General features: G+C 37.4%; 1 protein-coding gene across 1 annotated transcript in view; it reads right to left on the bottom strand.

Annotated features, from left to right (window-relative positions):
• Positions 1-14,634, bottom strand: part of C7 (complement C7) — a 59,213-nt gene that overhangs the window by 30,125 nt on the left and 14,454 nt on the right. Inside the window, exons 4-8 of the mRNA XM_064375938.1 lie at positions 14,483-14,624; positions 12,387-12,534; positions 11,177-11,315; positions 3,153-3,323; positions 2,155-2,398 (exon numbers count right to left, since the gene is read on the bottom strand). Coding sequence (XP_064232008.1) covers positions 2,155-2,398; positions 3,153-3,323; positions 11,177-11,315; positions 12,387-12,534; positions 14,483-14,624 — 844 coding nt within the window. The remainder of the gene's footprint in view (positions 1-2,154; positions 2,399-3,152; positions 3,324-11,176; positions 11,316-12,386; positions 12,535-14,482; positions 14,625-14,634) is intronic.

The raw sequence follows: 14,634 nt of genomic DNA, 5'->3' as shown, positions 1-14,634 counted from the left end.
ATGGCCATCTAATCAAGAGTGACATGATATGAATATTTTCAAGTACTCTAGAAGAGTTAAAGATCAGAATAAAGGTATTTGACTTTTGTTATTTTCCTTCTATTAGCTTCAGCCACAGAGGGGAGACCAGAGGGATTTCTACATAAAATAATGCAGGGAGTAGAAACTGAACACCATAAAGAGTGGTATCTTTTACCCATTTACAGTCGGCTTCTTAGGCACAAAATAAATCCATGAAAGTAGGAGTGTGACAGCTTCTTCCAGTAAATCTACTTAAGACTCCCAAGGCTGGCTTTGGTTTCCACAGGAATTAACTCCTAAAACTCAAGTTCTACTGGCTCAATCTCTCCATCTTCAACATCTGTGACTTCCAATAGCTCCTTCTCATGACTCATAACCTTAGAATGTGATCATTTCTACTCATTATCCAGTGGAGTTTTTCCAATGCATTTTTTAAAAGTAGGATAAAGAATAATAAGATGTGAAAATATATTTTCTCATTTTACTAACTATATTAGAATAACTTTAAAGTTTCTTAAAGAACAATTATTTGGGGCATACATTATATCCCAGAAGTTTTGATTATATTTAAATAAAAATTTTAGGAAAAACATAAACTGCTCGAGAGTAAAATTTTTACTGAAAAATATAATTTTACCAGCTTGGAAAGTTTTTTTTAATCCTCTCCATTTCTTTTTAGTGCAATAAAAAGAAGTAAAACTGAATTTAGATCAAACTATTTGCTAGATTGATTCTCCAAAGAAATAGTGTCCTAGTCTTTGCTATAAAAACCTAAACTTGTGCACTCATATCCAACCTGTAAGATTTGAAAAGATCAAATTCCAGTTAAAATTTATGTGGTAGAGACCTATAAAGAAATAGCTCAATAGAAACAGAAAAAAAAGAATAGTTTACCCATTTAAAAAGCTACAAGACTTCCTCTGAATCTTATGTAAGAGGTCTTATTCTTCTCCAAGGTTGTAACAGAATCTTTTCTGAAAAGTAAGACCTTGAAGAGGGGATTTGGAATAGAAAAGGACATGTGGGCATCTGCTAAAAGATAAAGTTGGGAAAAAAAGTTGGACTTAGAACATTAGTAAGCCTAGCTGGGCGTGGTGGTGCGTGCCTGTAATCCCAGCTACTCGGGAGGCTGAGACAGGAGAATCGCTTGAACCAGAGAGTCGGAGGTTGCGGTGAGCTGAGATCATGCCACTGCACTCCAGCCTGGTGAAAGAGCGAGACTCCATCTCAAAAAAGTTAAAAAATAAAAAATAATTTAAAAATAAAGAACATTAGTAAGCCAAGGCTAGTCTCTGAAGAGGAGGAGTGTATGCTAAGCCACCACCATCCCCTCCCACGTCTGGACAGATAGTAAGTACTCTTCTCTCAATATGAAATTAACAAAGCATTAATTCAGAGGCATGTCCTGATTCTAACCAAAATCAGGCAATTTTAGCAGTGACATAACATAAGGAATAAGCTAAACTGACTTTGAGGCCAGTTAGACCTAGTCTTAAATACCCTCCTTACAATTCACATGACCTTGGATGAGTCTCATAATAGCACTGAGTCTCTCTTTCTCAATCAGTGGGACAGAGATTAGAATGCCCATCTCATTGGGTAGTAGCAAGAATTATTTCTAATACATGAAACTCACTTGTCATAAGGAAGGTATCCAGTCAATTTAAGCTATTGTTACAAGTATTAAATAGTAAATGAACATGTGATATTCAAAGCAGATTTTCTTAAAAGAATGTGAGTAGTAAAAAAACAAAGGTAAATGAAATACTTATTTAAACATTTTGATTCTGAAACATTACTAAATTCCTCATTAGTTTTTTTTTTGAGAAATACTGTTTAGTCTAAGAAAGGGGAAAGTTTAAAAAGCATTTTAAAAATCCAACCAATACCCTCTGGAGATAGCCAATAATAACTGATTTAGCTCAAGGTACTATCCAAAAGAGTAGACAGGCTTTTCTTAAGCCATGTAAGATTTTAAGTAGAAAATAATACATTCTTGCAATTTTGGATTCCTTTGCAATTTAAATCTTTATTTGTCAAATTTTAAAGCTCAAAAGCTTACATTAAGTACATGTTATTTCCCCATTAAAATCCCAGAAATGCTTTTAGACAACAAATTTTTTAATACTATACCCTTTTTTTTGAATTTTTCTGAGTCCACATAAAATAGAACTCTGTATTCTCCTCCTAAGGACCCAGATTGCAGATAATGTGTCCCATACTGGTCGATTAGTCTTCGGTAGGCACTGTAGTCATACAGAGAGGGGAGGTGGGAAAGCTCCTTCCAGAATGGCTCAGCAAGTTGTAAAAATTCTGGATTGTTATTAATGAACTGAGCCACTTCAACAGTGTTCTCTACAACCAACAATTGATAACTCTATGGAGAGAAGAAAGAGTACAAGGAGCTTCAGGTGGAAGATAGCAAGGCAATGAAAATAGTTCTCTTCTCAATATCTCCATCAACTCTCACCACCAATCAACCCAGACTACATTAATTTTTATTTTTGACACATGGTGATCACTCCTATGGGTCTACCAACATGACACAATCAGGAATATGTGGAGACTCAAATACTAATAATATCTGAGGAATGGCCAGGTGTGGTGGCTCACTCCTATAATCTCAGCACTTTGGGAGGCTGAGGCAGGCAGAACCCTTGAGGTCAGGAGTTTGAGACCAGCTTGACTAACATGATGAAACCCTATCTCTACTAAAAACACAAAAATTAGCCTGCCATGGTGGCACACGCCTGTAATCCCAGCTACTCAGGTGGTTGAGGTAGGAGAATCGCTTGAACCCAGGAAGCAGAGGTTGCCTCTGTCTGGTGTGAGCAGTGATCACACCACTACACTCCAGCCTAGGTGACATTCACCTTGGCCTCCCAGAGTGCTGGGATTATAGGTGTGAGCCATTGTGCCCGGCCAGTATAAATAAATGTAGTATCAAAGAGATTTAATGAGACAGTATTGTACCTTTTAGAGAAACATATTATATTGTCTCTTAAAGGTAGTACAATTACTGTTACAAATTTTAATATGAAAGTTGATCCTTTTGATTAATACGTTTATTAATGTAAGCAATACTTAAAAACAGTAAAATAGGGAAAAGTTAGCTGACATTTTATACTAACCTTTTCTTTATGGATTTCATTGGTTTGTGAAGTATAACTGTGTGAACTAGATGACGAAGATCTGAAAAAGGAGCGCTTCTTACTAGATGATGTATGTTCTCTCGATGTACATTTTACATAAGACCAAGTACTATTGTAAAATTCATAATTAAAATCATTATTTACTTTCACCTGCAAAGAAAATGAAAAATGTTGCTATGACTAAATTAAGGCTTGGAGATACCCAAGATACTTTTGTCATGGATCCTTCATCATGGATGCTTTCTTCGTGCAATCTTCCCAAAGAGAAAAGCTCTTCAGTTGCACAAAGCAACCGTGACTCTCATTAAGACCAGGCCTGTATGATTATAAGGAAAGAGTTCATTTGATGATTATTTTTTATTAAGCAGGACACATGGTACCAACAATGGCAATTCCAAGTGATTCACAAAACACATTTAGGTACTAACAACTTCTATGTTCCTTTAATGCCAGCATTTAGCCCCGAAGTGAGCAAATTAACAAAAGCTACACTGACAGAGAACTAGAAAGAATATGGCTCTTGATTTGTCATCTAATAAAGGGGAACAGAGATGCAAATAGGTGATATGAAACAATTAACTCTTTTGGACTTTGTTTTGGAATGTTCTATGTGATCAAGTAGTGGATTTAATTTCTAATTCTGTTTCACTTGGATAAACGCTAAAATTGCATTTTTTCTATGCTAGATAGTAGAAGAAAGGGCCACCCCAAAAGAATTTCAAAGTAGTTAACAGGTTAGTCACATGTAACTAATTGAGAAGTGACAGTTTCAGCTTTTATTGAAGAGGCAATCATTCATTTATCCTTTATTTTACTCTAGATCAAGTATGAAAATGAAATGCCCACAGGTGACTGGCAGGTAATATCAATGTTGGAAACCTCCAGTGGACAGCATGGTGATGAAAAAGTGAACACATACCCTGTGTAGAAGGGACACACAACACTCAAATCTACTAGACAGGTTCTAGTATTGACAGATTGTCTGATTTTTTTTAGGAGATAAATTTGAATCTTTATGTAGAAATCTCTTGATTTGTTAAAATTATAGACAACCAATTTGCTAAAAATGTCAGTCCCTGCGGGAATAAAACAAAATAGGCAAGAAGACTCCTTCTCACTGTGTCTGTTCCACGTAAATATTCAAACTAGGAATCCTCCTTCCACAAGCATTAGTGTTTTTATTATATATACGTACACATCTGTGTTTGAGATCAAAGCATAAGGAGAGAGAAAATTGAACTGATGGAAATTATATACTTTCTTGATAACTAAAAGGAAAGAAAATAACAATGTTACACAGTCATACTATATGATGCTTACAAAGACATAATATTCATGTTATAAGAAAACAGGTATAAGTGTGAAAATGCTATTAACTACAATCATGCAAGAATATGTCCAGTCAAAAAAGACTAGAAAGAAATACATCAAATGCCATAAAATATAATATGACTGTTACCACTACCTTCCATTGAGTATTAGATATGCATGCTAAAAAGATAAGAAAGACAAGAAGATGGATTTAAGCAAATCTTTTATTAGAGCATCATTTCCATTACATTATGAAATTGGTTTGTTTAAAAGTTAAATGCAAAAATTCAGCTTGGGCTGGAATGAAAAATATATATATATGTATGTGTGTGTGTGTCTATATATAGAGAGAGAGACACATATGTATAAACATATATACACATATGCACACATACACATACATATATATTATTGACTTAAAAAATTTAGTTTTTTATCTCTTTGGAGAAAGAAAAGTTACATACATTCCTATCAATGCAAAAAAAAATTAGTCTATTTCCTCCATCTTTTTTTACTTATTATCATTATTTTTTTTTGAGACGGAGTTTCGCTCTTGTTACCCAGGCTGGAGTGCATTGGCGTGATCTCGGCTCACCGCAAGCTCCACCTCCTGGGTTCAGGCAATTCTCCTGCCTCAGCTTCCTGAGTAGCTGGGATTACAGGCACGCGCCACCATGCCCAGCTAACTTTTTGTATTTTTAGTAGAGACGGGGTTTCACCATGTTAACCAGGATGGTCTCGATCTCTTGACCTTGTGATCCACCTGCCTCGGCCTCCCAAAGTGCTGGGATTATAGGCGTGAGCCACCGCGCCCGGCCTTATTTCCCCCATCTTTATATCCACAATTCAAATATGTGGTTTCTGATTTATGCAAATAAGCCTCTTAGCTGCTTTAGTTCAGCATCTTCTCACTCCTATCTACCTACATATAGCTGCAAGAATCATCTTTCTCAAAGTGGTGTAGTCTTATTAAATTTTCCTTAATTAATATCCTCCTTCTTCCAGCTTAGATTCTGGATTCTCCAAGACTGATTCTTCCTCTGAAATCCTAAATTCAACCTTCCTACACTCTGACATCTCTTATTCTTTTAACTTTCATTTTATTATTGCCACATCTATTATTTAACATTATAGAAACATGTTTTTCCACTTATTCTCCCTGTTTCTCACTATCAGTACTTTCAGTTATTTCACTTCCTTCGTGGCTCATGACTTCAACCATTCTCTTGCCAATGAATTTAACTTCCTTGCCTAGATGACCTGCTATCACGTTTTCCTGGCAAAACCCAGCCCAGGGTTGCTAGGCCAAGCAGCTTAGCACTACTCTAGCAAATCGCACAACTGTACGTATTGGTTCCACTACAAATCCATTCATGATTTTCAGCTTCAGTAGAATCCTCAATACCATCCAGCAATACGTTATTTCTCTAGTCAGTTTTCTCTTTCTCCCATTCTCTATAGTATCTATTTATAAACTCTGCAAAATTTTTAAAATTTTTCAAAATTCAATTCCCCAATTCTACAGCCACTTCCTTCACTCTCAGAAGATGATCTTGCCTCTTTCTTTACAAAATCTCCCATCTTCAAAGACCACTTAAACTGCTGGCAAACAAATCTACAAACTTATTAACTTTTCTTTCATTCTTTTTCTCCATAGGTGCCCTTCCCCCTTGTCTTAGGCTAAACTTTCTGTCTCTTCTCTGTATTGCATTCCCTCTGACCTCTTCAAAGGGTGGATTAGATGGATTGATTGTTCCGTCTCCTACAGCTTCCATTTTTCTTGATCTACTGGCTCCTTTCTATCAAAACTGATACATGTTCTAAGACGTTACCTGTTACTATATATTCCTTCTTTCCTAGTTTTCTGCTTTCGCATCTCACCACCTTAAATGAGTTGACTGTAATTATCTCAAATTCCTCACCTCTCATTCACTCTTCCACCTACAATGGTCTGACTTCCAACAATGCTGCCGGCATCTTCCTTATTTCACCAGATGGTGAACACTTCTTCCAACGTCATTCAGCACTGTCGACCACTCTCTCCTACTGGAAATACTCTCTTCCATTGGCTTTCTAGTTTTCTTTTTTTTTCTCTCTCTCTGGCTGCTCCTTCTAAGACTCCTCTAGGCATCTCCTTCTACCACTCGTCTATGCTAGTTCCAAGAGCAACAGTGATCTCTACTCTGTGGCTTCAATTACCATTCCAATACTAGTAATTAGCAAATGTATATTTCCAGCCCAAACTCTTTCTCCTGAGCACTTGGACATAACTTAGATACCTAAACTGAATTTGTCTTCTTTCTGCAAATGGGTCCTTACCATCTCAGAGGATTGTATTTTCATCTGGCCATTGGTCCAAGTCAGAAATCCATTCATATCCCAGACTGCTCACTCTCCATCATTCCTTGCATTCAGCCACTCACCAAGTTTTCTCAGGCCACTGTTAAATTCCTCAGGGATTATTACAACAGTTCTCTAACCAGATTGCTTTCCCCCAGTCTGCCACCCTCCAATCTATTCTCCACTGTTCATAAGAGTAGCATCCTTTCTTAAACTCTCTAATGCCTTTTTTAAAGTCCAAACTCCTTAACTAAACAGAAAAAAAAGTCTATTTTATTTACTTTCCTGATCACTTATAAGCTCATTGCTTATGACTCTTCACACTTCACTCTGTAATCCAGGCAGTTTGAACTTCATTCAGTTATTCAAAGCTGCTCCCAGGGCCAGGGTCAGTGGCTTCTGCCTGTAATCCCAGCACTTTGGGAGGCTGAGGCAGGTGGATCACTTGAGGACAGGAGTTCGAGACCACCCTGACCAAAATGACAAAACCCTGTATCTACTAAAAATACAAAAATCAGCCAGGCATGGTGGTACACGCCTGTAATCCCAGCTACTCGGGAGGCTGAGACATGACAATCACTTGAGCACACAAGGAAGAGGTTACCGTGAGCCGAGATGACACCACTGCACTCCAGCCTAGGCAAACGCATAAGATTCTTTCAAAAAAAAAAAAAGGCAAGTTCCTCTTGCCTTCCTGTTTTTTCATTTTCTCTCTCTCACTCCCACCTACACATAGAATGAGAGATGATATACAGATAGAGATATTCACTGTATATACATACATATATATACTATATAAAATGCTTGTAAGTATAGTGTCTGCTAAGAGGGAGTCTGGAGCCAGACTTCTAAAGTTCAAATCTCACCTTTGTCATCTTCTATGCTGTGGATACGCTATTTAGCTTTTTTGTCTTTGTTTTCTCACTTGTAAAATGAGATGCCAGTACCTACCTCCTTAGGTTATTATAAGGAAAATAGATCCATGTAAAGCTCTTGGATCAGTGCTTAGTATATAAGGGACTCTTACATGTTATATATTTTTAACTATCATTTAAATTATTCCTAGCTAACAAGGTAGATTTAGAAATCTCAGGTATCTAGTCCTCATACCAATAGAAGCAGCAAAGGCTTAGATAATGTAGCATTCATTAAAATTGCCTTTAGAATTTGTTTTTGTTTTTCACTTGAAATGCATCTAGGATTTCTCTTCAAAATATATAATGAAGTACATTTAAGACCAAACACAGAAGAAGCCATGAGGTTTCTTCACCTTGATCATAACTCATTCCCTTCTGCAATTCATCACATATGGAGAATGAACACAACAGTCTTTCTGCCATCTCTCAGGCTGAACTAGGCAAAGGGGCACCTTCCCAAGCAACAAATGCCTTCCTTGTTGTATAAAATATATAAGTAGACAGAGAATGTGCACAGCATCGAAGTTAAGTAGCTTACTCAACAAAACATTGGGTTTTCCCTGGATAAACCATGATGCTAGAAACCAAAACGGGGATTATAAGACTGGCCAATTCTGTTTTATGTTTATTTACTAATATTTATGTTCCAATAAGCCAAAAGTCACCTTCCACCTCGAAGACAGCTGAACACCCAGTGGGCCCTAGATCAATTTATTTGAATCATGGAGAACATTCACCACTGCCACATCCACATCTGGGTTTAGTACTTGTATGGCTGACTCACTGACTGTTGCTTCCACTTCACTTCCCTCAGATCAGCTCCTCAAAACATCTCTGTTCCTCAATCTGTAACAGGCTATAATTTCCCTCTACTCTGACAAACATCTTCACATTCAGTGATGGGGAAGACATTTCAGATGTCAATCTAAAGACCAAGCCCTGCTGAGTGAAATGAATGTCAGGATCACGCTGTTATTAAATTATCCCTCTTCTTCAGAAGTGCAGACTTCCTGCATGTCTACCTTCCAACTAAGTCAGAAACGCCCTTTCTTATTTTTTCTCTGCTCTGTAACTTTCTAAATTTGACCCTTTTAAAAATATACATGCAAGTCTCCACATTATAATTATGAAAGAATTAGGAACACATTCTCTAAGGAATACAGTGAGAAAAAATTCTCCATATATGCCTATTTTACATTCTCCGTTCTGGCTAAAGGTTAAATGATGAAACATGCTATTCGCCATGCTGAATTTAGAGTTGAAAAAGAAATTAAATGAAATACATGGGGAGAGTAAAATGTAATGGTAAAACAAAAGGCTGTGAAATCGGACAGACCAGATCTAAGCTCTACTACTTTTAATTTGGTGACTTTGAGTAAGTCAGCTGAAGCCCTCTTGAGCCTTAATTTCTACGTATATAAAATAGTAAAATATTGCTTACTTTCCAAGGCTGTTGTGAATTTTAAACTGTGCTAATCACCTAAAATAGTGCAGATGTCACAGTAGGGACTCAAAAACTGGTAGCTACAATTATTTTTAGATCCGTTTTTTTTTTTTTTTTTTTTTTTTTTTTTTGAGACGGAGTTTCGCTCTTGTTACCCAGGCTGGAGTGCAATGGCGCGATCTCGGCTCACTGCAACCTCCGCCTCCTGGGTTCAGGCAATTCTCCTGCCTCAGCCTCCCGAGTAGCTGGGATTACAGGCACGCGCCACCGTGCCCAGCTAATTTTTTGTATTTTTAGTAGAGACGGGGTTTCACCATGTTGGCCAGGATGGTCTCGATCTCTTGACCTCGTGATCCACCCGCCTCGGCCTCCCAAAGTGCTGGGATTACAGGCGTGAGCCACCGCGCCCGGCCTTATTTTTAGATCCGTTTTACTTCTCATTTATATCACTCAACAACTCTTAAATGAAACTAACTTATTCTGTGGTAAATTGGAAGATGGTATGTTTGCTATTTATAATCAAAACTGCTTTCTGGAGAAGGTTAATTTGGGTAAGCAAAAGGCCCTGTTGTCTGAATATTTCGGTAGTTTGGGTGTGCAAATTTAGGAGTAATCAATATTGAAAGCTGAATTAGACATTTTTTGGAGTTTGGGGACAAAGGGAGGAAAAGGAATGGGAGAGGGGATCTTGAAAGACAAAAGCAGGAAAGAAGCTAACACCAGATGAGACCGGAAATGTCACCGTGTTGAGGCTGTGGAAGAATGTTTTAAGGTAGAAGATGCCAATTGCTATTGCTTCAACATGTTTGCATTACTGCAACAGAAAATCTCTCCTCTATCTTCCTTCCGAATCTTCCATAAAGTTTCCTAAAGCCGTAACTGTTTTGCATGAGTATGTTTTGTGTTGAACAAAACCTACTCATGGATGAATTTAGGTGTGTATGACAGAAATAGCTTTTGAGAAATAGAAACCTGGAGCCAGAGAGATCTGAGATCATAAGCAAAATTAAAAAGTTAGGCAACACCAGTGTTGGCAAGAATGTGAAGTGGAGGCCACTCATCCCCACTGCTGGGGTATGAAATGATCCAGCCATTTTGGATAGTTTACCTAGTAAAATTTAATACATACATATCCTACAAGGCAGCAATTTTAGATCCAGGTGTATGCCCTGGAGAAGCTCTAGTTCATTTGTATGGGATTCAGGCACAAGAATGTTCAAGGCATTTTCATAAGAAAAAATTGGGAACAGCAATAAAAATGACACCTGCAACAGCATGAGTAAATCTCAAAACCATAACTTTTAGGGGGGAAAAGTAACAGAAGGATAGATATGATTCTATTTATAAATGGAAAAAATAGGCAAAACTAAATCACAAATCTCTATTTAGAGACAAAGACATATAAAGAACAAGCATTACAGAAAAAAACAAGGATATAATTAATACAAAATATAAGATAGTGGTTGCCTGAGGAGCGAGAGGGATGTGATCAGAGAGGGGCGTAGAGTGGCCTTTAAGTCACTGGCAATATTCTATTTCTTAAGGCAGACGGTGGGCAGAGAAGGGCAGTTTTCTTTAAATCACACATATATATTATCCATGCTCCTTTGTATAGAGGAAATAGTTCACGATTTTAAAATAAAAGCATTTTAAGTGAGCTGACACTAGCAGTGTCAAGAGACTATCATTACCAGTCACGGACAGGGCCTTAAGTTTTAATGCCTGTACAGGCACAGACAATAAGGTCTTGGGCCCACATGGAACATGAAGATATAAAGATATGTCAGCTTGAATGACACATGTTAAAGTATCATCACCCTGTACCCCAAAGAAAAACACTGAGTATACTTTTTAAGTTGACATAAAACATTTATAAAAATTGACCACATATTAGACCATAAGTAAATTCTCAACAAATACCTAAAAGTCAATATCATATAAATAATGCTCTCTGATAATTCTAGATTAGAAATCAATAACATCATAAGTACCTGGAATGTATAGGAGAGGACATTTCCACTCAGCCTGTAGAAGTCTCTTCCATCCCCGCTGAACACCTTTCTACACTGACCACCAAAACTTTTGGTGTTGATGACTCTGTTCCTAAACTGGCCAGTGAGTGCATTGTAACTGTTAAAAGGAGGTGGAGGAGGAAATAAAAGGCAGTTAAAAACCAGAAATAGCACTTGCTGGGAAAAAAAGTTGTTAGAGAATTCTAGAAATTCTTAAAATGCATTACAGTTAAACACTTCTTTGAGAGAGCTCAAATAAAGAACACAGCATCCTAATGCATACCATACACTATCCAGCTTCCCCTGCTTAGTACAATCACTAAAAATAACAGCTGGGGAAAGCCAACAGCCTTTCAAAGAACATATTTGGGAAACACATGGCTCTTTTGTATCTATGGCAACAGCTGGTTTTGAATTGAATCTATAGATAAAACCAATACAATTAAGGTTACTCTTGAGGAGAGACAGCACTCCATAATAAATTTTAACTAATTGTCTCTGAGCTTGCTGAATGGTATACTTTTTAAAGTAATTTAAACCTATTTCTGTGTTAATAAATTTTAAAATATTACAGATAAATTACTTCTTTCATTCTAAAACAGGTTATTTTTAAGTCTTAAAACCTAAACAAGTCATATGACATTTAAAACTTCTCCAGAATTCTCTTTGATAAGGTAAACACAGTATTTTCCAACCTTCACTTGTAAATGAAGTTTTTTGGCTAGTTTAGGCAATTGCTGTTCAGCCTGGGTATTATGACACATTTGTTTCTCTCTCTCTTCTCATCCTGTTATCATTCTATTGTTTCTTCATTCTCTTGAATAGCCCCCACATTACTGAACCAGTCTTCTCTCTCTCTCTTTCCCCCTCCCTTCCTTCCTCCTTTCAAACACCCATGAAGTGACCAACTGTCCAGGTTTCCTTGAGACTAAGGGGTTTCTCTGGATTCGAATTTCAGTGCTAAAACCAGGACCATCCTACGACAACGGGTCATTCTACATCTCACCACATGTATCTACAGGTATACATGTGTGAACAAAAATACTGTCTCAGGATGTGGCAAAGAGCTCTGAGCCAATGAAAACTCTTGCCTATTAGAAGACTTGTTCTTAGACTTACCAAACCATAAAATAAAACAGTTTAAAATTATAATTCATTGATGTACTCAGGAGGCTGCCCAGCACCTTACCCATTTCCAGTAAGTTCTATGTTAGGAGGAGGCTTATCGATATCACAGGAAGGTCTCCTTTCTGAGTCCTCGCATCTGTCTTCATCAGCACTATCTTCTTCACAGTCAGAATCCCCATTGCAAACCAACAATTTGCTGATGCACTGACCTGAACACAAGAAAAACCCACGTGGCAATGTAAAAGAGGGAAGAAGAGAAACACTATCCAGAACCAAAAAACTTTTCCTGCCACCAGCAACACTGCATTGATACTTCAATCTAAATGGGAGATAAATCCCAGAGTGTCTAGGAAAGGACTAGTGATTATTTTGCCTCAATTTTGTGACACACGGAAATGATTCTTAACTCAGTCAGACACATAATTGAAAACAGGATCTGAATTCAAATGTTCAGGATCTCACCCATAATCAAGCAGCTTGTCTAAATTATACAATTCCAACTACTGAGAAGATCGATTGACTTTCTGCCCTTCAACTTTCAATTTTTTTCTGTCATTCTAAGATGACCAAGTTGAGCTTTTCTTGGCAATTTGCATTTGTGAGCTTTAAGAGCAGGAGAATTTTATCAAAAGGTTAAAATTCAATATTTCTTTAGCACAATAGGGACTGGGATACAAATATGAATAAAAATGGCTTTTGCCAGACTTTTCATATACTTTACAATCTGATAGGAAATACTATAAAGACATAGATCATAATTGTTATAATGGCCATAAATCTAGAGTACCAAGGAAGCACTGGAGGGCACCAGATGATCCAGTTCCTGCCTATCTCCCCGGCATCATCTCCAGCCATTCTCCTACTAGCTTCCCATACTCTAGTCATACTGGACTACCTGCATGAATTAAAGGCCACATTTTCTGTCAACTCCAATGATCTTGCACTTACAGTTAGTTCTCTCTGCCTAGAAGAGTTTCTCTACCTATTCTTACTTTTCCTACAAGAATCAAATTAAACGTTATCTCCTCTTGAAAGCCATCCCTACCTCACAGGCTCTGCTGCACGTTCTTCCTCTATGTCCTCATAGGATGCTTAGTGCACAACTGTCCCTGTAGGACACACACGCTGCTATACTGTCACTCAATCCAATGAAGCAAACATTTGTTGATAATGAAGTATGTACCAGAGACTCCAGAAGCCAACATGAAAGAAATATAATTCATATCTTCAAGGAGTTCACAGTTCACCAAGAGAGACATTCAGGCCAACAAATACTCCAAATTACAGATGGTACAATATGCATAAGGAACACAGGGACGTGACTGGTTAATTGCTTCTGTCAGTTAGGGACTTAGGGAAGGCTTCCTGAAGGAGTTGTTACCTGATTTGGATTTTGAAAGTAAAATAAGCGTTTGACAGGTATCATTGAGGAGCCCTTCTAACTCAGGGATTATTTATGTACTATTCTGCCCATAAAGCTTTAATATTTGTGAGGGAAGAGGCATGTGTTTCACTTGTACATACCACCCTTACAACTATTTGAAACATAAGAAGAATCATAAGCGTTTACTAAATTTTCTTACATTAATCTGACTGCACAAATGCAACGTAGAGAATTGGTGAAATAATATTCAATGCCAAAACTATGTTTCAGTCACCCCATGTGTAAGAGAGAACTGTATTGCTCCTTAATCAGCTCATTAGTGTTGCTTTTCCTGTAAACATAATAATTTAGGCAGTAACGTTGTTTTTGTCTAATCTCAATATATGTACAAGACTCACTCTGCATCTTTGCCCAAAACGCAACCTGCTTAAATTATTATGGGTGCCTATTTGGGTCTACCTAAATTATTTTGGGTGCCAAAGTTACTGCCTAAATTATTTTGAGTATCTATTTGGGTCTGTCAGTAGCCAGAGTTCCATTCAAAGAGACTAAGAGCATTCCCAGGTTTATTACCAGATACCTCCCCTTGCATTTGAAAGAATGATAGCTGAATGTGTGATTAACTTACCAACAAAAATCCTGATGCTATTTGGGGGAAATTAATTTTAGGCCAATATAAATTCAGTAAAACTTAACAAATGTATAATGAGCAAGTTAATCAAATAACATTTGAATTTACAATCTTCATGCTGAGCCTATGGAAAACAAATTACCTGAAAAACACCTGAAACGCTCTCCACATCCCTCCTCTGTTGGACATCCTCTTGTAGGTTTACAGGACTGTGTTTCAAAAGCATTTCCAATACAAGGTTGGCCCCCATACTGCCCATACACAGCAACTGACCGCCTGCGAGTCTAAACACAA

Source organism: Aotus nancymaae, unplaced genomic scaffold (assembly GCF_030222135.1).
Source record: "Aotus nancymaae isolate 86718 unplaced genomic scaffold, 86718_ANA_hifiasm-v0.15.2.pri h1tg000014l, whole genome shotgun sequence".
Lineage (NCBI taxonomy): Eukaryota > Metazoa > Chordata > Mammalia > Primates > Aotidae > Aotus > Aotus nancymaae.
This window is presented reverse-complemented; position numbering and strand designations above follow the sequence as displayed.